The sequence below is a fragment of the Podarcis gaigeae genome, assembly GCF_964106915.1.
Source record: "Podarcis gaigeae genome assembly, chromosome: 6".
NCBI lineage: Eukaryota > Metazoa > Chordata > Lepidosauria > Squamata > Lacertidae > Podarcis > Podarcis gaigeae.
In genome coordinates this window covers 2512654-2539653 of record NC_139682.1, presented here as the reverse complement: position 1 = coordinate 2539653, position 27000 = coordinate 2512654, and the positions used below count along the sequence as shown (strand labels likewise).

The following is a 27000-nucleotide window of genomic DNA, read 5'->3' as shown; positions in this document are numbered from 1 at the left end:
TGAGCATCAGTGGTAGCAAATGAACACCAAGTAAGGACTCTGTTAAGGTTGTAGATCCATTACTCCAGATCAGACCTTCAGAGAGATATTTGTTTTGTTTACATGTAATGTTATGCCATGGTTTACTAAGCTACAGGTCTATGGCCCAACGTCATATGGGAACCCTGCCCATGCCTCCCGCATGGATCACGTTCGCAACCCGAGCGTCCACTGTACTTATTTTTTCCAGTTTGTCACCCCCACCTCCGGGTGACACCCGGGGCGAACCGCCCCTACCGCACCCCCCTTCCTACGCCACACAGATACCCCACCCCAGACATTCACTAAACTAAACTGCAAAGGTAAGAGCAGCTGGAAAACAGTCGCCTGTGGGGCAGCTCATAGTTTGTGAAACAGATCATGGCTTAGTGTAATGTGCGAACTATGAACTCCAACTTGTGCTTTTAGCCAATTTTCAGCCCTCCAGTTGGATGTCAAAGAGGTAACCCATTATACAACCTTTTGTGGGCATCCGAAGGCGGCCCTGTATTGGGAAACGTTTAATTTCTGATGTATCGTGTGTTCTTTTATATTCCCTTGGAGGGTACTCAGAGTGGCTGGGGCAACCCAGTCAGGTGGGTGGGGTAAAAGTAATACATTATTATTATTATTATTATTATTATTATTATTATTATTATTCTGTTGTGGATTAACAATCACAAACGAGGGAGTAGAGCCAATGCATTATATTTTGGCTCTGCTGGGCTCTGCTGGTGCACAATGTTTTTCCCTGGATCTTGTCCTCACAGGTGGCATGTCTAGAGTCCCCGTCCACATCCTCCTGAAAAACAAGGCCGAACAATACAGGAATTTCCATGTCCCTGTGAGTTTTCCCCATGAACCTGCCTGCTCCAGAGTTAGGGTGATTTCTGCCAGGCGCTCCTTGCTTTTAATATTGATTTATTAAATGTCTTTCTATCCTAACCTTTACTCTCTTTTTTAAGGACCGCAGTGAAAACGATCAAAATAAATAATAAATATGTGTGTGATAAAACCCCCAAAGCAATTAAAATATCACAATAAAATAAAAGAAGGCGGCAGACTTACAAGTTTGCAGTTCTCTTTGCTAATTCAAGTTCCCTACGGAATCTTGGAAGAACAGCATCTGCTGTACCTCAGAGGCGGCTTAAATTCCACTAAGTTTTCCACTGATGGGCAAGTGGTGGGTGGCACCAGTATTCATCCAAGCTGTTCCAGGTACCTGCTCCTAGCCTTGCCACTGGATTGCCAAATCATGGAAAGGACCTGAGAAAGTGAGCTTTGCTTAGTTCTCCTCTCTGTCTCTCGTTCAGGCTCCCACTCCCAGTTTTCAAAGATCTTGATTATTATGTCTGTGCGGTTCAAGCCAAAATGAATACACCTCTTACAAATTCGCCGAGACAACTGATGATTAAGGCTGGAGACAGACGTTAGCCGCCCTCCAGGGAGTTTGAAATGGGGATCTATGCTCTTGTTCTGCACAGACTCTTGCCTCTGGTATACGGGTTTTGCATCTCCTGGAATTGCTTCAAAACCCTGCAAAACCTATTTGACCAGGCATGACATTGGAGAAAAGCAGGGGGGGGGGGAACAGGGGACAAAGACGCATTAATTTCCATTACTATGAAAACAGCAACCTTTCTCCTTCCTGTTAATTTAGAAAGCGAGAGGTTTCTGGTCAAGGGAGGAATCTAAAGGGCTGTGTACACACTTCAATTAATCTGCATCTTTGGGAAGAGGTTCATGCATGATGTTAGCCACAATGCATGTCTTTTCTTATGGAATACTGCATTTTGTTGCATTTTCCTCCAAACCAGTTTTGAACTGAATTGAGACAAAAGAAGGACCCAGCGTGCATTTTAAGCAGGTTAACGCGTACACATCTCCTTTGGGATTTCCAAAAGATGGCATGCAGGCAGATAGAGCGCTCCTTTTAGTTAACGGCTCTCTGGCCTTTCTTTTTTGCAATGTTTAGTCTTCATCCTCCTCCTCCTCCTCCTCCTCTCACTCCCCTCCAGGCTTTGCACGGAGACTGGTGCCAACAGATCAAGTACATCCCGCAGCTCAACTTGGTCGCCTCCTGCACGCCAGCCGAGAAGACTGCCATGGCCCTCACCGCTCTCCCGCTGCATAACATTGGTAAAACCCAGTAAGAGAGGCCTTTTTCTCTCTGCTCTGGAAATGAACCCAAGGTGGGATTGAAACGCTGTTACTGTTTCCACTGGAAGGTGGGTAGGGAAAGGGTCAGAAACTTCAGAGAGCCATAAATACGGGAAATATCCATCAGGAATTTGTGGCAGAGGCTGTAAATGCACAAGAGTTTCCAAGGGACCTTTCAAATGGGAAATCTGAGTCCCAGAAAGGCCCCTGAGAATTAATAATAATAATAATAATAATAATTTATTTATATCCCGCCCTCCCCAGCTGAAGCTGGGCTCAGAGCGGCTAACAACAATCAAAGTAACACAGCATCCTAAAATCAATTCATTCTAAAATCAATTCAGAATCAAATTCATGGCAACCATTGGGCTAGAGTTCTATGAAGTTTACAGAAGGAGAGAGGGGGCCAAAGGCCAGGTGGAACAGCTCCGTCTTGCAGGCCCTGCAGAAAGATGTCAAGTCCCGCAGGGCCCTAGTCTCTTGTGACAGAGCGTTTCACCACGTCGGGGACACAGCCGAAAAAGCCCTGGCTCTGGTTGAGGCCAGCCTAACCTCCCTGTGGCCTGGGACCTCCAAGATGCTTTTGTTTGAAGGTCCTCTGTGGGGCATACCAGGAGAGGTGGTCCCATAGGTATGAGGGTCCTAGACCATATAGGGCTTTAAAGGTTAAATTTTTAAATCTGGAGGTCTTTTTTTTAAACGTTACTTTGGGGAGGACAGAACCTCCCAGGATTTGCAGGTATAGCCAGTTTCTCCTCCACTCTGATTTCAGCCGGGGAAGTGAAATCGACAAGGCGCTGGCATCCTCTCTCCGAGAAATGCTTAAATCTCCCATGGGGAGAAGGCATGAGCTGGCCTCCCGCCCCCAAAGGACCTGTGGGAAGAGCTGCCCTCTCCTCTCCCCTTCTCTGCAAAATCAGGACAAGGGTGCCTGTTCCGCAAGAAGGCATTACCTTTCTTGTCAGGGCACAAAATGGGAAGAAGGAGTGATTGAAGATCTACCTTGCAGGGAATAGAGATCGGCCTTGGGATCTGCTGTCTCTCCGGAGCCTGCCCCCTGAGGCATCCTCCTCATCTTGCCTCCTGGGCGGCCCTGTTTCTGGTTTACATGGGCAAAGCAGGGCAAAAGATTCCCTTGGACGAACTTGGTTAGGGAGTTTGGTGGTGGTGGCGCTGTGGGTTAAACCACAGGACTTGCCGATCAGAAGGTCGGCGGTTTGAATCCCCACGATGGGGTGAGCTCCCTTGCTCGGTCCCTGCTCCTGCCAACCTAGCAGTTCGAAAGCACGTCAAAGTGCAAGTAGATAACTAGGTACCGCTCCGGCGGGAAGGCAAACGGCGTTTCCGTGCGCTGCTCTGGTTCGCCAGAAGCGGCTTAGTCATGCTGGTCACATGACCTGGAAGCTGTACACTGGCTCCCTTGGCCAGTAAAGCGAGATGAGCACCGCAACCCCAGAGTCGGCCACGACTGGACCTAATGGTCAGGGGTCCCTTTACCTTTTACCCTGAGTAGAGTGTAGTTAAGTAGAAGCCATAGTCTAAGGTTACCAGACGTCCCCGTTTCCCAGGGACAGTCCCCGGGTTTAGAAATCAGTCCCCTATCATTCCTAGTGTCCCTGGACTCATTGAAAAAAATCTGGTAACCTTACCATAGTCTGCCTGCCAGCCCACAACTGAAGTCCCTCCTGCCTATGTGGTCGCAACATTTAGTTGATGCATCAGATACATCCATGAGCTTTATCCAGGTGGTCCATGACATGTCTCTGGATTCGTGGTTGAAGATGGGAAACAGGACATCCATTGCTTTAAATATTCCTCTTGCTTTTTTAATTCTATTTTTTAATTGCTGGACCTAATGGTCAGGGGTCCCTTGACCTTTAAGCCAGCTCTGAATCCTAAATTTCCTGGTTTGAATCTCTTCTTTCCCACACACTCTTAGGCGAGCTCCATCTCAGCCACCTCCCTGGCTTGAAATAAGGGGGGATAATGTCAGTGGCCTTCTGCTTTACAGGGTTGTTCCAAGGATGCAACAAGATTGTGCATATGATATCCTTCACAGCTTGCAAGAGCCAGGAATTATGATCACCAAAAGTTCAAGGTTGCAGTTCCAGGAACTGGACAGCAGATGGTGGTGTTGCACTTCATTGTTCTCTTTCAGAGCAATAATTAGGATTTTTTTTTTAAAAAAAATGTTTTTATTAAAGGATTTTCATCGTTAACAAGGGTGCATCCAACATCTCTGTTTTCAGTTTATAGTAGAATGGTGTGAAATGAAAGCATTCAAAGCAGCGGTTCTCTACCTTTGGGTCCCCAGATGTTGTCATGCTGGCTAGGAATGATGGGAGTTGTAGACCAACAACATCTGGGGACCCACGGGTGGAGAAACACTGATTTAAAAGATAGCAGGTTTAGAGCTCATCCAGACTCCCACTCGTCCTGCATCTTCCCCCTTGGAAAACCTCATCTTTACCGCTGAATCAGAGAAAACTTCAGCCAGATTTTCCACAGACTGACGTTTGCTCCAATTCAGCAGTAAAGAGTGGGTTACGTGTCGAGACCCCACAGCCACCCCCTCATTGGAAATAACTCACAAAAGGACACGGGTATTACGTTTATGTTATTGGGCAAATTTTGGCCACAACTTTATTGAAATTACAGAATGTCAACGGTATTGGCTTAGGCATTGATTGGACCTGACTATATCTGACTCCTGTCCATTGTGCAGGAAGTCCGGTAAGGGTAAGCCCTGTCGATGCGAACCAACTCAAGCTCCCCCTGGTGTTCCCGTCGGGGTCGTGTCAAGGCCTTAGCCTGCCAGCCGGGCTTCAGACTAGATCAACACCCCCAGATTCCTTTAATGGAATACCCTTAAGCATGGAGGGGCAGGTGATGAAACAACTTTATTGTGTTTAAATGAAAATGTACATGATTTGGGGTATTATACATTTGAAATTGGGTAACATGATAAAATGAAGGATACAATAAGTATTGAAACAAGTTAACAAATTGCTGATGTTCTGTATTACAGAGAATGCAGGGTTGGGAGGATGCGGGGAAGTCCAGTAGATTTGGAAAAAAGAACATGAAAATTTGTAACCTTTCTATTTTATTTTTATAATCTGTTCTTTATTCTTTTTTCTGCACTTTGTAAACTTAATAAAAAAATATTATATAAAAAAAAAGCATGGAGGGGCAGGTGATGGCCACCCCTCCCCTCCCCCACACACGGTCAAAGAATGCCTAACCGCCACAAGAGCCCCAAAGGCTCGCCGCCAAATACCCACACATCTGTAACCAATGCCTCAGACCCTCTGCAATTTCACCCAGCCATATATCATTCCCCCATTCGGCAAGGTGCATGCCGTCGTTGCAAAATAAGGCCATTTTACTGAAAACAATGGAAGGGTTCGTAATCACCCGGCTATTCAATGCAACCACTTTCTGTGAAATGGAACGATTCAATCGCTTCCGGGCACAGTCTGTAGCAGGTGGGGAATTGCTGCCACGCCAAATGCGTCTCTCCAACAGCAGTGACCGAATGAGACTCATTCTCGGGAAATTGAGCGCCAGAGTGTCCACGTCCTTTTTGATAGTGAAAAGCAAGTCCTTGCCCTTCCGGCATGGCAAGTCGTTCTCTCCCAGCTGTATGACCAAAGCATTGGGGGGGGGGCGCATGTGCCTCCGCCCTGGCCATCACAATTGGCAGCATCTCTGCCCAGCGCATCCCATGCCTCTCTATCCAAGAAATGTGAATGTGCGGAAGAGGAAGACCTCTGGCTCGCTCTTCCATTTAAACGGCCCCGGCCACGCCCCCCTGGCCAGCGGGTTGGCTGGCCGGGATCCCCCAGGCAATGGGGTTCAGAGTCCCCTGCCCCAGGTGGGGAGTGGGTGGCCTTGTGGTCCACCGCAACTCCTCCCCACTGGGAAGTGGAGCGGATTTTTCAGACAGGAAACCGCTTGGCCCCTTGGTTTCTAGACACAGGACGGGCCTCACGTTGCCTTGCGGTTTCTTAGGCAAGAACCTACTTGGTCAGATGTGCGGTGGTGCACTTTGCAATCTGCAGACTTGCTGCAGAAATCCAGGTTGAGCTCTGCGCCTCTGCTGCTTCCTGGATCATGGTCGGGTGTCTCTAGCAAAACGTTCGGCAGCCCACCATGCTTTTGGTAAATGTCTTTCTGGCCCGTTTCTTCAGAAAGCCAGCCAGCCATTTATTTTTGAAAGAAAAAAGAAGAGAGACGGGCGTACTTAATTGACACCTCCCCTCTTCCAGATCAGCGGTGATCGTTCTGAAGAAAGGCATCCTTTGCTTTGACTATTCCTCGGAAATGAACATCCTCGGTACGTTCTCTAGAAACAGCTCGTTAAAACCGCCTCCTTCTGGAGCTGGTATCCAGTTTGGGGACCAGGTGCCTGAGAGAACGGCACCTTCAGGTATTCTCAGTTGGCAACGATTTACTTGGATCCGGTCGAGTCTTGTTTCTAACCCAGTCGGGGCACCGAAACGGCCTTTCTGCCCTGGTGGATAACCGGGAAGAGGGGTGTGACCCAGTTAGTTTATTATTTTATTTTATTTATTGAATTTATATACACCGCCCTATGAGCTCTCAGGGTGGTTCACAGAACAAAATCAAAATATAAAACCGCAAATATATTCTCCAAATGTCTCAGCATCCCTCTGGAGGTCTGAGATGATGGAGAGCAGAGGCAAAACTGCCCTTGAAACAGCTGAACTGGCTCCTGGCTCCTTTCTGTTCCTAATCAAGTTTCAAGTTTTATTACGGCAAAAGCCAGTGACACTAAACACCACAAGATCAAACAAAATGAAATCAACAACAACATAAGGGGAAAAAAATACACAAGGGAACTGTTCCTAATGCAAGGTGTTTGTTTTAAATTTGAAGGCCCTAAATAAGGGATGAGGGACCTGCGTTGTTCTGATGTGTCTGCTGCAATCCTTCTGCACTATTGTCATCAGCTTATGCTTTGCGATGGCTGCCCCAAGAAAGCGATGCAGACGGTTCTGCAGATCGATCAGTCAGTGCGCCCCGCAAATGAAATATAATAATAATAATAATAATAATAATAATAATAATAATAATAATCTGGCTAGGCTTTCTTACAAGTGGCTATCGGTGCCACTGATGGGATGTATTTTCTAATGCTGCAGTTAGAACCTAAAACAATAATAATAATAATATAATAATAATAATAATAATAATAATAATAATAATAATAATCAGTGCTTTTATTCTGGGGGTATGCATACCCCTAAACATTTTGTGAATCTAAGTTTGGCCTCATTGAGGGGCAGTATTTTAATATGAGCAGGAAAATGAGAGTACCCCTAAACAATTTTTAAAGAAGAAAACTACTGATAATAATAATTTATAGCTTATACCGCGCCCATCTGGCTGGGCCTTCCCAACCACTCTGGGCAGCTTCCAACAAAGATTAAAAATACATTAAAATGTCACACATTAAAAGCTTCCCTGAGCAGGGCTGCCTTCAGATGTCTTCTAAAAGTCTGGTAGTTGTTCTTCTCTTTGACATCTGGTGGGAGGGCGTTCCACAGGGCGGGCGCCACCACCGAGAAGGCCCTCTGCCTGGTTCCCTGTAACTTGGCTTCTCACAGTGAGGGAACCGCCAGAAGGCCCTCAGCGCTGGACCTCAGTGTCTGAGCTGGATGTTGGGGGTGGAGACGCTCCTTCAGGTATACAGGAAATGGCAAAAGTGGAGTGATTCCGCCGGAGCTCCTGAGATGCGTTTTCTCTTTTGCCAGTGACGGGAGGGTACGAGCCCCTGGTCCGCATCTGGAACCCCTATGTAACCAGCAGCCCCATCACGCAGATGAAGGGCCACTCCACGGCTGTCACTCACATCATGATCAACGGGCAGAGGAACACCATCGTCAGCGTCTCCAAAGACAAAGTAGGGGTTTGGGTGCGAGAGGCGGGGGAAGGGCTGCTGTGGGAGTGTGGGGGATCCCTGTCCGTCCGTTCCCAGGATGTGGAATGGTGGGGCTATATGCCACGAGGGCGGCAAGAACTATGTTGGCCCAGAACTGGAAAACAGATGTAATGCCTACCATTAAGGAATGGCAGGTGAAAATGATGAATTATGCAGAGCTGGCTAGAATATCAGGAAAACTAAGAGACCAGGATGAACAGAAGTAAATACTGTAATGTATATAATGTGTATATTTACTGGAGTAAATACTGTAATGTATATAAGAGACAATTGTAAAACATTAAAGACACTGGCAGGGTTAGAATAACTCTAACAGCGTATGATAGACAAAGCAAAATATACAAAATGTGCAATGTTAGAAACTATATGACACTTACCGAAGGAATGGAGGGAAGTCCGAAGCTCGGCAGAGCTTAGATAAATATGAGATTTATTTGTACAAGGTATGTATGTATGTATGTATGTATGTATGCATGTTTAATGGAAAATCAATAAAAAAATATTATTTTTTAAAAAAGGAAGGGTGGGGCTGGAGGCCTAGAGCTTTTAACTGGAGGTTAATTTAACCCGCCCTGGAGCAGAGTTCAACTGTTCCAACAGCTGCTTTGAGAACAGGATGCTGGACAAGATGGGCCATTGGCCTCATCCAGCAACCAGGATCTTTTTTGATGCTCACAGTGGCTGGGCAGGGGCCCATTAAGGGAAGCCCCCGAGCAGCACCCGAGCAACTCTGCCCACCAGGGACTGCCAAACAATTAAAGCCCTGTGTTGCGAACAAATATCAGTAATATCCAAAGGCAATGCGATGACCAAGTACAACAATGCGATGTCAGAATAAACTCTTTATATACCGTATTTTTTGCTCCATAAGGCGCACCGGACCATAGGGCGCACCTAGTTTTTAGGGGGGGAAATCAAGAAAAAAAAAATCTTATTCCGCCCCCAGCCCCCAAAAGCAAAGAAGCCAAGACAGCGAGCGGGATGCATCCTGCTGGCTGTCTTGGCTTCCTCTTTAGCCGCACACAACCTCTCCAGCCAGGAGAGGCTGTGTGCGGCTTTGGCAGAAGGGATGGATCCTGCTCGCTGTCTTGGCTTCATTTTCAGCCACGGGGCTGGGGCGGGGGAAGCCCGAGCTTCCCCTGACCCCAGCCCCCAAAACGGGTCCTGGAGCGAAGGCGAGGTTGCGCACAACCTCGCCTTCTTTTTTTTTATATAGGATATTTATTAAGATTTTTTAAAGTATTACAATAAAAATGAAGAAAATAACAAAAATACAAAATAAAAATAGTTAAAAACACACAGATTTTCCATTGCTAGTTTTCCTTTAGCTTGTTTCCCGGACCTCCTCATACCTCCCTTTTTTGTATTCCACTTCAAATTGTTGGTTCAGCAAATCCTTACCATTAGATTTTTACCTGTTTATAACCCTTTTTTCATATTCTCTTAAAGCATTACAGCTGGAAACCACTTAATTTCTATCCAACATCATTCTAACATTCATTAATTTTACAATATTTCTGTAGATAGTCTTTAAATTTCTTCCAATCTTCTTCCGCCGACTCTTCTCCCTGGTCTCGGATTCTGCCAGTCATTTCTGCCAGTCCCATATAGTCCATACCTCGCCTTCGCTCCCGGAGCTTGCTGCTATCCACAAGCCTTCTGAGCGCGGAGTGGGAATATGCGCTCTTGATGGATTCTCTTGAAAACATTCTATGCATTAGAGCGCATATTTTGTGACTTTCAGAGATTTAGAAGGTTTCCGTGTTTTTGGTTCTGCAGAGAGTGCATATTTCATATGGTTCAATGTTCTGTATGATATAAAGAGTTTATATTGACTCCCTGCTCCAGCCCTTTCAGGCCCTCTACCTTCCCCTCTCCCCTCTCTCTCTCAGAACATCCGCGTCTGGGATCTGCTGGATCACTTCTGCCTGCAGTCGATCCACGGCAGGAACGTCCCCCTGGGCAACTACCCCATCTCAGCCACCTACTACCACCGGCCCTGCAATTACATCATTTGCGCCACTTACACGGTGAGGGGGGGGCGGTGAAGGACCGTGGGATCAGAAGGCGAGAAATCGCTTCTCTCTCGACTTGGGTTGCTGCTGCTGCCACCTCATAGTTTGCAAACTGAGTTATTAGCATAATTTTGAATTTTCAGGTTTCTTTTCTTTTATTTTCAATGCAAAATGACAACAAAAATTACAAACATTGACTCCAAAATAGAGCAGTACAAACAAGAAAAAAAACACACAAGAAAAAAACCAAAAACTAAAACACACATCAACAAATAAAACCGTATCATCATTCTAATCATTACGTACATATACACATATTGACTTCCTTCCTTTGTTCTAAGACCTCGAAATTTTTACTCTTTCTAAATTGTTGTGTCTAATGTAGATTACTTCTATCTTTATACTTTTTGCACCATTTTTTTCTTTCTTTAATCCTGCAAACCATCATTCATTACATATCGATATACTTACTCCAGAACAATGTTTTTTTCACACACTCTTTAGCACATCCCCATTCTTTTAATAATTTTTGGTACGATTGTCCCCTTATGAAGCTGTGAGTCTTGCCAGATGTATATATATTCACAAAATTTAATTTGCCATTCTTTCATTGAAAGAATTTTGGGGTTTCTGCCGCCTGTCTGTTGCTTGCAGGGCACAGTTTTTGCGCGGTGGGTGGGGCTTGTTGGCATCAAATGGTGAACGGTCACCTCTAGGCAATTTCTCCTGTCGAAGAGCTGCTCCGAGGTGCCTCTGCCCAGGCTTGGCTCCTCTGGGGAAATCTCCTGTGTCGTTTTGCTGCAGCTTGGCTTTTTCTACGGCGTGGAGTATGTCGACTTGGATGCCAAGACCCAGGACCAGCCGGTGTGCTGTGCACTCTACAACAAGAACTTTAAGCAGGTGAACAGCTGGCTGGGAAGAGGGAAGCAGCTGGGGATGTTTACCCGGGAGGAAAAAGTGTGGACCATCTAGGTGGACCAATGATGTGAGCTGCTGTAAGGCAGGTTGGTTCATTGTCAGCAGGAATGGTGGCAGAGAGGAGAGGGACAATAAAGGGGCATGTCCAAAGTGTTCTCTACCTGAAGCAAAGTTCTTAACCCGAGGTACTATTTCTGGGTTAGTGGAGTCTGTAACCTGAAGCGTGTGTAACCTGAAGTGTAGGTAACCCAAGGTACCACTGTATTATTTCTCGCTTGGACTACTGTAATGCGCTCTCTGTGGGGCTACCTTTGAAGGTGACCTGGAAACTACAACTAATCCAGAATGCGGCAGCTAGACTGGTGACTGGGAGCGGCCGCAGAGACCGCATAACACCGGTCAAGAAAGACCCACATTGGCTCCCAGGACGTTTCTGAGCACAATTCGAAGTGTTGGTGCTGACCTTTAAAGCCCTAAATGGCCTTGGTCCTGTATATCTGAAGGAGCGTCTCCACCTCCATTGTTCTGCCTGGACACTGAGGTCCAGCTCCGAGGGCCTTCTGGCAGTTCCCTCCCTGCGAGAAGCGAGGTTACAGGGAACCAGGCAGAGGGCCTTCTCGGCAGTGGCACCCGCCCTGTGGAACGTCCTGTGGAATGCAGTTTCTCTCTGTATGAACCTATCTGCAGTTTAAGAGCTGCATAAGGATAGAGAGAACATCTTCTCAGTGGCGGTTCCCTGTTTGTGGAATACACTTCCCTGAGAAGTCAGGCAACCTTTCTACCATTCATTTAGAAGACATCTGAAGGCAGTCCTGTTTAGGAAATTTTTTAAAGACTGATGTTTTAATGTATTTTTAATCTTTTGTTAGAAGCCGCCCAGAGTGGCTGGGAAAACCCAGCCAGATGGGTGGGGTAGAAATAAATTATTATTATTATTATTATTATTATTATTATTATTATTATTATTATCATTATTATTCAGGAGAACAATGCTTGCTCCCCTAGGCTTGAAACAGCTTTGCGACTTTTTGAATTGCAATGGTTTCATTTAAATAGTCCCCTGCTGCTCTTTTAAGTATTTCTGGATGATTGCATCTATCTCGTATCCTGCTGGTTTTCTCGTTTTAGAGTTGGGAAGAGCAACAAAACATTGTTGCGTCGTGCATTTATGAACGCTGGCCTGCCGGCGTGTTTGTGACTGAAGGAGGATGGCCTTGCTTCCTTTAAATTCTTTTTCTGGTTGCGAGAACTCTCAACGAACGGAGAGTGCGTGTGCAAATGCACCTTGGTGAATCTGACTGACCTTCTCGAGTTAACCGTCCCCTCTGGTTTTCTCCCACAGGTGGTCAGCGGCTGCTACAGCGGGGTCATCACCGTTTGGGATATCATGACCGGGCAGAAAGTGATGGAGTTTCCTACCTCGTCAGGGCAGCCGGTGGAAATCACAGCAATGACCTTTGATACCCCTGAGAGGCGGCTGATCACAGCCCTGAAAAACGGGACCATCAAATTGTGGAACTTCAACAACGGTGCCTGCCTGATAGAGCTGCCTTTTGACGACAAGGCTGAGGTCAGCGCAGGGGGCAAAATGAGAATCTGGTTGGATAACCCTCCTCTCTCTCTCTCTTTTTTTTAAAAAATCATTTTTATTAGGTTTTCCATTTTAACACTCCAATCAAATCGCATTAAATATTCCAAATTATACCTATACATATCAAATAATCCAAATATTCTGCTGAATTATAATTTTTTTTTAGTGGGACTTCCCATGCTTCAAGTTGGGGGGGGGGGGGCTGATCATATCATATATCTACTGCTCTTGATAGTCATTTCTCATAGTTCCTTTAAATCTTCCTGTTGTTAACCTTCCTTTTTTCTCGGCCTCTTGAGTTGTTCCCACAAGCCAGCTGAAGTAAAATGATGCGTTTCTGTGTGGATTTTAGGTGTATGATTCCCCTCTGTCCTTTGCAACATCTCCTCACACGCTGGTGTTTCTGCCGAATTAATCCAAAAGTCTATTTGCTGCTGGCAGCTGCCATCGTCTCATCAATTCTGGTTGGATAACCCTTCTCAGCCAGAGATACCTTTGCTGCTGCTCCTCCAGAGGGGATGCAGGAGGCAGCAGAGACTGGCCACCTCGGAATAATAATAATAATAATAATAATAATAATAATAATAATAATATTTTTCATTTATACCCCACCCTTCCTGGTTCAAAAACCGGGCTCAGGGCGGCTAACAACGAATTTAATTGTAAAAGCAGCATAAACTACAGTATAAAAACATGAATAACAATAAAATTCAAAATTCAGAAATCAGTTTAGGGGAAATAATCATTAGGTAATCCCCAGGGCTTGCTGGCTGAATTGGTCCTACTTGGGCCAGCAAGGAGACCAGGGGAGAATTAGCTGTGGGGTTTCAGAGTGGGTGATCTTCATAAAAGCGGAGGGGGAGGGAAGAGAAGAGAAGGGAAATAAAAGATCAGGCTGAATTCAAATTAAAGGCCAGGTGGAATAGCTCTGTCTTACAGGCCCTGCGGAAGGAGGTGAAATTCTGCAGGGCCCTGGTCTCCTGGGACAGAGCATTCCACCAGGTTGGAGCCATCACTGAGAAGACCCTGGTGGAGGATAATCTGACTTCCTTAGGGACCTCTAAACTATGGTTATTCATGGACCTTAAGGTCCTCTGCCCTCTCAGCCGGGGCAGTGGCACCCCCCCCCCCGTTCTGCTCCTGGGTCAGACCTGGCAGGGAGGAAAGGGTTGGGCAAGGCGCTTTATCCAGAGCGAGACACCCAGAACTGCAGCTGACATTGGTGAGGAATTCCTGCTCTTAACTGCACGGCCATACTCTTGCATGCCACCCCAATCTCTGGGCGGTGCGAGATTCCAGGGGTTCCTGGCGCTTTCCCCAGAACGAGGGACAGGGGAGACTGTGGTTTCTTTAGGATTTACAATATGATACGATACAATAGTCTTCATTGTCATTGTCCCATACAGAACAAGGAAATTGAAAAATCTACGTAAGACATTCAAAAAACAACAAGCCTGCTATCCCAGCTATCCCGGCCTGGTTAGCCCCCTAAAAACTCTGATACCCCTTTTTTAAATACAATATACTCCCATACAGACTCCTTACAATGCGTTTAAAACCAAAATCGCATTTGGATAGAAACTGTTTCTCAGGCGGCTAGTCCTAGTCTTTATAACCCTGGAGGGTTCCAGGGGATGTGGGTGGCACTCTGTTAAACCACAGAGCCTTGGACTTGCCAATCGGAAGGTCGGCGGTTCGAATCCACGCGATGGGGTGAGCTCCCGTTGCTCGGTCCCTGCTCCTGCCAACCTAGCAGTTCGAAAGCACATCAAAGTGCAAGTAGATTAATAGGTACCGCTCCAGCGGGAAGATAAACGGCGTTTCCGTGCGCTACTCTGGTTTGCCAGAAGCGGCTTAGTCACGCTTCTGTACGCCGGCTCCCTCGGCCAATAAAGCGAGATGAGCGTCGCAACCCCAGAGTTGGTCACGACTGGACCTAATGGTCAGGGGTCCCTTTACCTTTACCTTCTTCCAGAAGGCAGAAGCTGAAAGAGATCATTTCTGGGGTGTGCACTATCCTGCGCTATCTCTGCAGCTCTCTTATGACACCTGGAAGCATAGATTTGATCCAAGGTGGGAAGACTGCACCCAATTATTCTCTCCGCAGTCTTTATAACCCTGGACAGCATTGTTTTTTCCCCTGAGCGTGCAGCTCCCAAACCACACACAGAGACCATAAGTTAATACACTCTCCACAGTACAATGGTAAAATGCCATCAACAGGTCCTTTGAGAGATTATTTTTTTGCACATGTATACAACCCGCACTGTTGATTTAACAACACCCCAAAAGGCACTGGCGTCTCCCATAGCCAAAGCCTTGGAAATCTCGGCAGAAATCAGGTGTGGCTCTGTCTCTCATCTGTTCAGCCTCATTCTCACTCCCAAACGCATCAACTCAGGCTTTTGTGTGCGCCTTGTTTGTCTGCATAACCAGCTTTCTGCACTTTTGCTTTTGTGTCTCCCCAATAGATCGGCTGCGTCATGTACATGAACCAGAAGATTTTCGTGGCTGGGTGGAGCAAGAGAGTGACCTGGTACCTGTAAGTAGAGACCAAGTGCTGGGGGGGGGGGATTTGGGGTGGGGGCTTCCAATGTTCTCCACTTCAAGGCCATGCCATTGCTAGACACTTAAAGACTCGGGTAACACCATATTTTTCACTCCAAAAGATGCACCTGACCATAAGACGCACCTAGTTTTTAGAGGAGGAAGACAAGAAAAAAATATATTCTGAATGAAACAGTGGGTGTATGATTTTTGTGGTTCATGCTGTGGCCACAGACATGTGATTTGACGGTGAGTTTGGAGTGACCCAATGCAAAAATCCTGAGAATCCATGTGGATCCGTGCTTTGCAACCACGTTTTTGTGCCATTGCGGCCCCACAAAACAGTGGGTGCGTCCTTTTTTTGGTGCAGGCTGTAGCCATGGACATGCTATGGGATCTGATGTTGAATTTGGGGTGACACAATGCAAAAATCCTGAAGATCCATGTACTTTTACCTCTCCACTCCTAGGCAGCCTCTTTTATCTCTAGAATCCCTTATCTCCCTCCCGATCGCTTGCCGATCAGCTGCTCAGCGGCTTTGTTTCAACACCCGCTTCCCTCTTTCTAAAAAACAAACAAAAAAAACACGATCTGCTTTTTGCCCTTGGGCAATTCGGCTCCAGGGACCACGCATTCGCTCCATAAGACGCACAGACATTTCCCCTTACTTTTTAGGAGGAAAAAAGTGTGTCTTATGGAGGGAAAAATACAGTATAAATTAACATTTATAATAAAACCCTCCAGTATGAGAAAGGAGACGTTTGCTGGTATACCTTTGTTCCCCTCTGAAGTCAATAGCAGCTTTTTTGGGGGGGGATTTTGATTGGAAGAATGGAATGCAGGTGAAAGTCTGTTCGTACTTGCCCTGTCTGTTTTTGTTCCGTTTGCAGGGATGATAACAGTTACCCCATTATGCACACGGGGCTGCTCTAAGATCTTAACAAAGAGTGAATATGGGTTAACTGTGCCCCTGAAGGACCAGGTGCACAGCCTGGGAGTCATTTTGGACTCACAGCTGACCATGGAGGCGCAGGTCCATTCCGTGTCCAGGGCAGCTGTTTACCAGCTCCATCTGTTACGCAGGCTGAGACCCTCCCCACCCGCAGACTGTCTGGCCACAGTGGTGCATGCTCTGGTTATCTTCCGCTTGGACTACTGCAATGCGCCCTACGTGGGGCTCCCTTTGAAGGTGATCCGGAAACTGCAACTAATCCAGAATGCAGCAGCTAGACAGGTGACTGGGAGTGGCTGTTGAGACCACATAACACTGGTCTTGAAAGACCTACATTGGCTCCCAGTACGTTTCCGAGCACAATTCAAAGTGTTGGTGTTGACCTTTAAAGCCCTAAACGGCCTCGGACCAGTATATCTGAAGGAGCGTCTGCACCCCCATCGTTCTGCCCGGACACTGAGGTCCAGCGCCGAGAGCCTTCTGGCGGTTCCCTCACTGCCAGAAGCCAAGTTACAGGGAACCAGGCAGAGGGCCTTCTCGGTTGTGGCACCTGCTCTGTTGAACACCCTCCCACCAGATGTCAAAGAGAAAAACAACTACCAGGCTTTTAGAAGACATCTGAAGGCAGCCCTGTTTAGGGAAGCTTTTAATGTTTAATAGGTTATTGTGTTTTGATATTCTGTTGGAGGCCACCCAGAGTGGCTGGTCTATAAATTATTATTATTATTATTATTATTATTATTATTATTATTGGCTCCCCCCCCTTTTCTGCGATGTAAGGGGAGGATTCTGCCTCCTGCCCCTCTCCTCTCCCTGGACAGCTACGATGGGGCTACTTAATTTCTCCTAACCAGAGACAACAAGGAAGACGAGAAAGTGATTGAATGCAAGCACTGGAAGTCGTACCACTCTGACGACATCTCGTGCATGGACAGCTACGGCAAGAATCTTTTGGCGACCGCATCCTGCAACGGAGACATCGTCCTGTGGAGCGTCCACTCTGGACAGGCGTTCTGCCGATTCAACGCATCCGAGAGCCCCTTGATCCTTGCTCCCCAAAGGGTAACGTTCAAAGCCTCATACGCCACAAAGACTCTCTTGTAAATTCCCAAGGTGGTTGGCATTTCCCTGGGGCTGCGGAGGAGAGAAACCTCCCACTCCAGAGAGCAGTAGCCTTTTCCATCTGCCACTGCCGGCTGCTTGCAGTTTTGCTCAGGGAAAATGCCCCACGAAACAGATTTGAGAGGTTTGCAGAAGAAGGTAGATCTCTGGGTGTCAGGCTTGCTGGAGATCAGCAAGAGCGTCCGACTCCCAGTTGGTTAGTAATAACAAAATGGTTTATTCCACCTGAGCTCATTTACTTTCTGGTGCTGAAGACCAATCCCTGGGCTCAGAAAATCTCCTGAAGTGCCCTGGTCTCTCATTCCCATGGGACCTGAGATGCTACCTGATTAAAGGAAACTTTATTAAGATGGTATACAGGTGGTATTTGACTCCATCAAAATTGGCAAAGATTAACAAAAAAATAAAAAAATAAAACAGCAGCAAGTGTTGGAGGTGTCAGCATGAAAACGGAAACTTTTCCCACATGTGGTGGACGTGTCCCAAAATTAAATCATTTTGGGACATGATATATGATGAATCGAAGAAAATGTTAAAATACACACAAAAACACCAGAATTATTTTTATTGGGTATTTTTACAACAAACATCCCAAAGGTTAATAAAAGAGTTTTTCTTTATGCCATTGCGGCCGCTAGGATTCTTGTAGCAAAATATTGGCATCTAAGAAGAATGGCATCTAAAGCTATGTGAATATCTTGAACTAGCGAAACTAACAGAATCAATAAGAACTTCGAGAAATAAAATTTTTAAAGAATGGGATGTTTTTTAAAATTACATGATGTCATATGTTTCCAATGATTGCTCTTGGTTGAGCATAGACTAAATTCCACAGAGATAAGAGAAAAGGTTCCCGCAGAACAGGAAAGGACACAGAAAGTCTAAGAGATGAGAACGTAGGAACCGCATAGTGGTAGAAGGAAGTCATTAAACAAATCAGGGAATAAAACCGGAGAATAGTCACAGATAAGAGAGTAAGAGTAGTGAGGAGAAATCGATAAGGTGAAGATAAAAGGAATTCTTATTAGATTTATATGTTTAAAAGAATTTTGACGATGGTTTGTAATTCCTAAAAACCTGCATGTCGTTGATAAGACTTTTAGTTAAACTTTCTATTTTCCCCCATCTTTTTTCTTGTTTTTCTTTTCTATTTTCTCCTTGTGTACATTCTTTTTCTTTCGTAACAGAACAATGTGTGTGATTATGTGTAGTTTTTAATGTGTAAATAGAGATTATTTAATAGTGACAAAAAAGTAGCAAAATCCGTACAATTGCTTCTACTATTGCGTTTGGATTTCTAATCTTTCTAACATTGGAAATCTTGAAGGCCCCTTTCCAAAATGAAATTTCTTTTCCCGTGGTGTGGGATGCATCTAGCAAGATGCTCTCACACACCAACCGTTTAAAAGTCCACCTGTTGACCCAAAGTGGGCTTTCCTGATGGTGGGAAGAAACACCACATCGCTTTGCTGGGATGAAGCCAAGGGGAGCTCAAGCCTGCCTCTTCCGAGGGAGAACAGCTGGCCTGGCCTGCTCCCACCCTTCAATATTTGGGGGTGAGGGTGGTGGGGCGAGCGTTGCGCCTGTTTGCGCTGAAGTGGAAACGGCGTCCCCTTTTCCAGGAGTTCTCCTCGGACCCAGACATCCCCTTGCTGAACAAGAGCCCCAAGAAGACAGGTTGTAACCATCGGCAGGCGATGAAGAAGTGCTTTGCCTGCTCAAGAAAGGCCACCGCCTTCAAAACTGCCATCCCTCAGCGGCCAGCCAGTGCGAAGACTCACCAGGTGACATCTCTTATTTACATATGTTTCTAAACATATCATTTTCAGCAATTATTAAACATACTGTTATATCTTATACAGTCATACCTCGGGATGAATACGCTTCAGCTTAAATATTTTTGGGTTGCGCCCCGTGGCGACCCAGAAGTCACGGAGCGCATTACTTCCGGGTTTTGCTGCTCGCGCATGTGCAGACACTCAAAATGGCATCACGCGCATGTGCGGAAGCGGTGAAACGTGACCTGCGCACGTGCAGAGGCACAGTTGCGTCTTACGTTCGCTTCAGGATGCGAATGGGGCAATGGAACGGATCCCATTCGCATCCCAAGGTACCACTGTACAATTTTTTTGACTTCCATCAATCACATCTGAAATTTTTCCAATCTTTTCCACTTAATTTACATTTCTTACTTTCACTATTACATTTAAATCTCATAACTAGTATCTCTCCTCTTTCTCTTCTTTGCAATATTTCATATATTCCTCCTTCTTGTAGTCCTACTGGCGTAATTTGTTGATTACAGTTGCTCTTCAAATAATTCGTAAATTTCTTCTGTGAATCTCTGGTCCCGCAGGTTTCGAATCCTTCCTGTTGTTTTATCCAATTCTGCGCAGTCCATTAATTTCACCTGCCATTCTTCTTTTGTCGCACCAGGTGACATCTCCTATCCCCCAGAGGCGCCCGGCTTCAGCCATGCCCGGAAACCGCATCATGCGCCCAGCTACGTCCGTTCCAGGAAGCCACATCATGAAGCCCCAGGTAGGTTTTTTTTTTGGGGGGGGAACCTCCTTGGGGCTGATGTGGGGGGCAAGAGGAGTGGGCAGTCCTGCTTTTCTCTGCTGGGCTAATGTGCAAAGTGTTGGTGAGCACATGGCATGGTGCATTATGCTGCTGGCTTGTGCCTGAAGACAGGGAACCAGGCAGGTCTTTCTCTCTTAGACACCCTTCCCTTCTCAGTGCGCTTCCTATCTTGGCCTGGAGCCAGACCTATGTGCATTGTGCAACCCCCAATTGTCTTCTCCACCTCTGGCTTCTTGTATACAGTCATACCTCGGGTTACAGCCCCTTCAGGTTGCGTTTCTTTCAGGTTGTGGACTGCCGAAACCCAGAAGTACTGGAACGGGTTACTTCCAGGTTTCGGCAGTTGTGCATGCGCAGAAGCGCTAAATCGTGCTTTGTGCATGTGCAGAAGTGCTGAATCGCAACCCGCACATGCGCAGATGAGCAGACGCGGGTTGCGAACGCTGCGGGTTGCGAACATGCATCCCGCATGGATCACGTTTGCAACCCAAGCATTCACTGTATTTACTATTGGTCCTTAAAGATCTTAAGCACGAGTGCGTGTGAGTCTGCAGCTGTTTTTTGGTTTTGCTGTCAGTGGGTTTTTTTAACCTCAAGATTCTGCCTTCTTTATTTTCAGCTGATTAATTGCTCTTCCCATGGCTAGATTTCCATTGAAGAATTCTAATTTCGTGGAATCATAGAATTGTAGCATTCGAAGGGACCCCCACGGGTCATTTAGGAATCTCAGCTAAAGTGTCTCTGACAGATGGCCATTCAACCTCTGCTTAAGAACATCAAAGGAAGGAGAGAAACGCAATGCAATGCAAACAAATTAATAAAATTAATAACAGCCCAATATCACTTTTATGATCTCGGCAGGGTGCAACAGGGTTGACCCTGTATGTGGTAGAATCTATAAAATCTGCACCAATGGTCCCTGGTGAGGCACATGCTGCGCATTTGAGATGTCTTCACAAGCAGCCAGGCCAGAGCACTAGCGGACGTTCTTAGAAAAAGTCTGATGATGTTTCTCTCGACTTTGCAGGCAGCCTGGGAACCCGAAGGAAGCGACAAGACTGCTGCTGGTTCTCATGCTCACGCAGCCCCTGAGACTGGCTCACCGAAGGCCGAGACCCCTACATGGCAGGAAGAAGTCATCGCCAGCCGGGTTGGTGTAGAGAAGGTTAGTGCCGCCGGTTCCTCTGCCATGGGTACAGTAGCATGGGGTCTGGGTTCGGCCAAGAGCAGCCCTGCGCAAACTCCAATTTTTAATAGCGCTCATTTCTGCGCTCGTTTCTTTACTCAAGGAAATAAATCTTTCTATCAACGTGGGATTGCCATTTCCTCAGAGTGCATCACAGTCTTCCACCTTGCCTCTTCATCCGCTAAATGCTTCTTTTCACTCTGAATGGAGTGTTCATAACCTGAAGGAGCGTCTCCATCCCCATCGTTCTACCCTGACGCTGAGGTCCAGCGCCAAGGGCCTTCTGGCAGTGTAGTGTGGTGTAGTGGTTAAGAGCGCTAGACTCGTAATCTGGGGAACCGGGTTCGCGTCTCTGCTCCTCCACATGCAGCTGCTGGGTGACCTTGGGCTAGTCAAACTTCTTTGAAATCTCTCAGCTCCACTCACCTCACAGAGTTTTTGTTGTGGGGGAGGAAGGGAAAGGAGAATGTTAGCCGCTTTGAGACTTCTTAAAGGGAGTGAAAGGCGGGATATCAAATCCAAACCAGGGAGGGGGCCTTCTTGGTGGTGGCACCCGCCCTGTGGAATGCCCTCTCACCAGATGTCAAAGAGATAAAAAACTACCAGACTTTTAGAAGACATCTGAAGGCAGCCCCATTTAGGGAAGCTTTTAATGTTTGATGCATTACGGTATTTTAATATTTTGTTGGAAGCCCAGCCAGAGGGGTTGGGTATAAATAAATTATTATTATTATTATTATTATTATTGCCGAAAAGCCACATAAATTTGAGATTGAGATGTATGGCGAGATCAAGGAAGGGAAGGTTTACAACGAGGGCAGCAATAGAGCTGTCAAACTGGAAGCAGATGGAAGCACTGGGTAATGATGATAAAATGCAATTGCTCTCGTTGCTTCAGGCGTCATCCATATTGACGCCTGCCGTGTCCAATAACGGTGAGAATATTTCGCACGGTGAAGGAATGAGCTCCACACTTACGGTTCTCATTGGCTGCCGCCATTGTACGGCACTGTCACATGGAATCGCAGAGTTGCAATGGGTTCCAAGGTCCAACCCTGTGCACTCACAGCTGGAGAAGTTTTCCTAGCAGCTTCCAAGAGGGTGTTAGCCAAAGAACTGGGCCCCTCCCTGAGACCAATTACCAACCACCTGGTGCCCGCCAGATCCTGTGAACTATCACTCCCATCGGCCACACCCAGTGTGGTCAAGGATGTGGGCAGTTTTGGACCACATCTTCTGCAAAGCATCACACTGGGAAAACCCCCACAGTCACTGCAATTCTGAAAGGTCTCTCACTTTACCCGTGTTTGCTTTCTAGATCCTCTTTCTGAAAGCTCGCGAGCGAGACTCTCACACAGCCATTTTGCTGACCAGCTGCTCCGACGGGAACATCTACGCTTGGACGTTCGGCGGCAAAGGAGGGATGCTGGGCAAATTCCGAGGAGGCCACGGACATGCCCAGGACACCGTGGTCTGTTCCATGAGCACGGATGACAAGAACCTAGTCCTCTTCACTGGGGATTCCTTGGGCTACTTGAAGGTCAGTGCTCCCACTTCCCTGTGGATTAGGGGACAGGCAGTTGATGGCTCCATATTCTGGGCATGGTACCTCCAACTCCTGGCTGCCTGTTTGCCTCAGTGCCCTCCAGATGTTCTGGACTGTAACAACAACAACAACAACAACAACAACAACAACAACAACAACAACAACTTATTTATACCCCACCCACCTGGCTGAATTTCCCCAGCCACTCTGGGCAGCTCCCAATCTAGTGTTAAAAACAATACAGCATTAAACATTAAAAGTTTCCTAAACAGGGCTGCCTTCAGATGTCTTCTAAAAGTCTGGTAGTTGTTCTTCTCTTTGACATCTGGTGGGAGGGCGTTCCACAGGGCGGGCGCCACCACCGAGAAGGCCCTCTGCCTGGTTCCCTGTAACTTGGCTTCTTGAAGTGAGGGAACCACCAGAAGGCCCTCGGTGCTGGACCTCAGTGCCCGGTAAAATGATGGGGATGGAGATGCTCCTTCAGATATACTGGACCGAGGCCGTTTAGGGCTTTAAAGGTCAGCACCAACACTTTGAATTGTGCTCGGAAACATACTGGGAGCCAATGCAGATCTCCCAGTAACTCCCATCGCAGCCGTGATGCCTGAGGCTGGTGGGCCCTGAAGCCCAAATGGCTATTTCTTCATCTCCTACACAGAGAACTGAAAGCTCAGATAATTCGGAGGAGTGCGAATCTCAAAGGATGGTTGTGTTTTCGGTTTGCATGGTGTGAATTAAGTAGGTTTGCCTTTAAATGTGAATAGAATCAAATTCTCCTTGTCCTTCCTCTGCTCCCAAACTCCATGGTGCTGTTGTTGCCTCCACTCCCACAGCTTCCCTATGGATTCCTGCAGGGGCGTTGCATGAACCCACAGTGGGTGGGGCCCAGAGGTTGAAGGAGCCCACAGAGGCAGCCCAGCCTTGCCCACCTGGCATGCCGAGGGAGAAATGAGCTCCCTTGGCCACAATGCCTCATGGGGTTGGGGCTAATGGAGCTCGTTCCTCCATGCTCTGGGTGCTGGCAGCCATCCCTAAACATTAGGAAGAACTTCCTGACAGTAAGAGCTGTTTGACAGTGGAATTTGCTGCCCAGGAGTGTGGTGGAGTCTCCTTCTTTGGAGGTCTTTAAGCAGAGGCTTGACAACCATATGTCAGGAGTGCTCTGATGGTGTTTCCTGCTTGGCAGGGGGTTGGACTCGATGGCCCTTGGGGTCTCTTCCAAGTCTATGATTCTATGATTCTATCCCTGCCCCCTCCTCAAAATGTGCCCGGGGCCCCGGCCCCTGCTGCCCTCCCCACTCACTACGCCACTGGGTTTCTGTGCTCAGGTATATACAGTGAAGGGAAAAAAAGTATTTGATCACCTGCTAAATTTGCCCGTTAGCCCTCTGACGAAGAAATGACCAGAAATGACAAAATACCTCCTGAGATGTGTGCAAACCTGGTGGCCACCTGCAAGAAACTTCTGACCTCTGTAATTGCCAACAAGGCTTTTGCCACCAAGTACTAAGTCATCTTTTGCAAAGGGATCAAATACTTATTTCACTCATTATAATGCCCTCCAATCTCTGACTTTTGTCTTCTGGGTTTCTGGGGTTTTTCCTGTTGTCATTCTGTCTCTCACAGCTACAATAAACCTACCATTAAAATTATGGACTAGTCATTTCTTCGTCAGAGGGCAAACGGGTAAATTTAGCAGGAGATCAAATATTCCGCCCCCCCTCACTGTAACCTTGTGAAGGCAGTTAGCAGGATATGAAATGTTTGCTCAGGTACTGGCCATGGCTGCACCCTCTGAATGTCCCCTGTGGAAAATGAGAGGAAGGTGGCTTGCACCAAGGGGGGGCCGCGCCTGTGGCTATTGCACAGTCGCTCTGCCCTTTTTGAAAAGGCCAGACGTTCTGCGTTGTGAGAAGGGTGGCAGAGCCAAGGGGCAAACACAAGGCCGCCACAATTTGCTTGCTGAGTCATGTGAATGCGCTCCAGACAGGGAGTGAGCAAAGCACACCGTAGACATTTCTATTTTAATGGGATTGTTTTCATTGTGCATGTTAATCGTTGTGCATTTTAATGATGCACAGTCATAATTTGCAAGCTGCTTTTTGAAATACAGTCGTACCTCGGCTCCCAAACGCCTTGGGAGTCGAATGTTCCAGCTCCTGAATGATCGAAAAACGTGAGTGAGTGTTCTGGTTTTTGAACTTTTTTGGGAAGCTGAATGTCTGGTGTTGCTTCCGCTATTGTTTCTGGTGCACCTGCACAATTGGAAACTAATTGGAAGCCGCGCCTTGGTTTCCAAACGTTTTGGAAGTCAAATGGATTTCTGGAATGGATTCCGTTCGACTTTTGAGGTATGACTGTATTTCGTATCCTGCCCTTCCTCCTGATGCAGTTTCAAAACAATTATTTATTTGCATTATATTTGTTTTTTGTTTTTTTTACCATTCCTCTGGATTTTCTTGCAGGGTGTTCACACACCTCTCTGTTAGCCTCTTGTTCTTTGCACATTTCCCAATACATTTCCCTGTGGCTTTCCAGACTGCAAACAGTCCTATTCTTTTTTTTAAAAAGCGGCTTTGTTGCGCTAGGACAACAGAGGCATTTTTATCCACTATTAGCTGCGCAAGCCTAAAGTTCTGGCATTTTCTTGAATCTCTCCTGCAACGTACCAGAAGGCTGGAGACACGCCAGGCTCCTCTGATCACCATTCCCTCCCTTTTCCCTAGATCTGGGATATCATGAATTACTGCACACCGAGAGGGGAGGTAGACCTTGAGTCAGAGATTAGCGATGAGAATCTCCCGCAGCCGAGCCAGAACGCTTTTCGTGCCTTAATCCCCGATTACTGCAGAATTCCTTCGGACTTCAGTTCCTCTGGTATAACCGAAGAGGTTAGAAGCGTGACATCCTTTTTCCAGAGAGGTGTACCAACGGGACTGCGTGAGAGGAAGCGTTTGGGCAACTTGGCACACGTTGGATTGTGTGATTATTTAATAACGATACCTTTCTACATTTTATTGTTAATTCTGCTTCGCCATCTGACCCCAGAACACTCCTTTAACTCATGCATCCCAGACATAAAGTCTGCGAGTTTTGGTAGCTTTTAGCCCATCTCCCACAAGACTCAGAAGGGTCCTCCCTTACCCCACAAGATTTCCTTCCAAACCAGGAACCATTCCCAGCAGCAGCAGCAACAACAACAACAACAATTTATTAATTATACCCCGCCCATCTGGCTGAGTTTCCCCAGCTACTCTGGGCGGCTTCCAATCGAGTGTTAAAAGCAATACAGCACTCAATATTGTTATTAATAATATAATAATAATAATTATCTATTATTTATACCCCACCCACCTGGCTGGGCTTCCCCAGCCACTCTGGGCGGCTTCCAACAAAATATTAAAATACCGTAATACATCAAACATTAAAAGCTTCCCTAAACAGGGCTGCCTTCAAGTGTCTTCTAAAAGTCTGGTAGTTATTTTTCTCTTTGACATCTGGTGGGAGGGAGTTCCACAGGGCGGGCACCACCACCGAGACGGCCCTCTGCCTGGTTCCCTGTAACCTCACTTCTCGCAATGAGGGAAGTGCCAGAAAGTCGTTGGCGCTGGACCTCAGTGTCCGGGTAGAACGATGGGGGTGGAGGCGCTCCTTCAGGTATACAGGACCGAGGCCGCTTAGGTCTGCCACCTTCCTGACGACGGGCTTCAGCATCCGGTGTAACAGGAGCCTCTTTAAATTTCTGTGGCAGGAACACGAGGGCTGGTTCACCTCTCTGATTCCCCCCATCTGCCTGAGCTCCTGGAGGGGACACTTGAAGAACGTGGGCAGCATCAAATACGTGGAGAGATTCAGGGCGATTCTCACTTCCAGCCACGACAGCACAATCAAGCTCTGGATGCTCTCAGGGAGACACGTGGGTGAGGCATTTTCTCTTGGGTGGTGTCGTGTGTCGTGGGAGACCAGGAGGCTGGTCCGGGGCAGGGGAGCAGAGCGACGGAATCATTGGGAGGGACCCCGAGGGTCATCCAGCCCAGCCCACTGCAATGCCTGAAGTCCAGTCGCCCTGAGCTGCTGCAGTCGGGCAGCAGAAAGAAAAGGAACTGCCCGCATCTCCAAACCTGCACCACGTCGATGTGCCTGTAGCTCTGGGGTGGGAGGAAGGTGTGTGGCTGGGGAAGTTTTCAGGGGCCAGATAGAAGGCTTGGGGAGGCCACATTTAGGGCCCAGGCCTGAGGACCCTATCTCTGACAGTGAGTGATTCCTAGAGGCCCAGGAAGTTTTCTTCTCTGCACTTTGAATCAGGGCTGGATTCAGGTTTGATGAGGCTCACAGCTCCTGAAGGTAATGGGGCCCTTTCTATGTCCAGCTGTCCTTTGTCAACAACAAATCGT

The 27000-nt window shown here is 47.0% G+C and overlaps 1 protein-coding gene across 2 annotated transcripts in view; it reads left to right on the top strand.

Moving 5' to 3' along the window:
* EFCAB8 (EF-hand calcium binding domain 8) overlaps positions 1 to 27000 on the top strand; it is a 65054-nt gene that overhangs the window by 24362 nt on the left and 13692 nt on the right. The window contains exons 10-24 of one of the 2 annotated variants that reach the window (XM_083744121.1): positions 789 to 862; positions 2037 to 2167; positions 6450 to 6517; positions 7959 to 8107; positions 10039 to 10176; positions 10966 to 11061; positions 12422 to 12649; positions 15142 to 15212; positions 17024 to 17231; positions 18914 to 19075; positions 19728 to 19832; positions 20902 to 21039; positions 22379 to 22600; positions 25333 to 25497; positions 26358 to 26526. In XM_083744121.1, the coding sequence (XP_083600247.1) occupies positions 789 to 862; positions 2037 to 2167; positions 6450 to 6517; positions 7959 to 8107; positions 10039 to 10176; positions 10966 to 11061; positions 12422 to 12649; positions 15142 to 15212; positions 17024 to 17231; positions 18914 to 19075; positions 19728 to 19832; positions 20902 to 21039; positions 22379 to 22600; positions 25333 to 25497; positions 26358 to 26526 (2124 nt within the window). Of the gene's footprint in view, positions 1 to 788; positions 863 to 2036; positions 2168 to 6449; positions 6518 to 7958; positions 8108 to 10038; positions 10177 to 10965; positions 11062 to 12421; positions 12650 to 15141; positions 15213 to 17023; positions 17232 to 18913; positions 19076 to 19727; positions 19837 to 20901; positions 21040 to 22378; positions 22601 to 25332; positions 25498 to 26357; positions 26527 to 27000 lie in introns of both variants that reach the window. The other variant, XM_083744122.1, reaches the window with a different exon arrangement.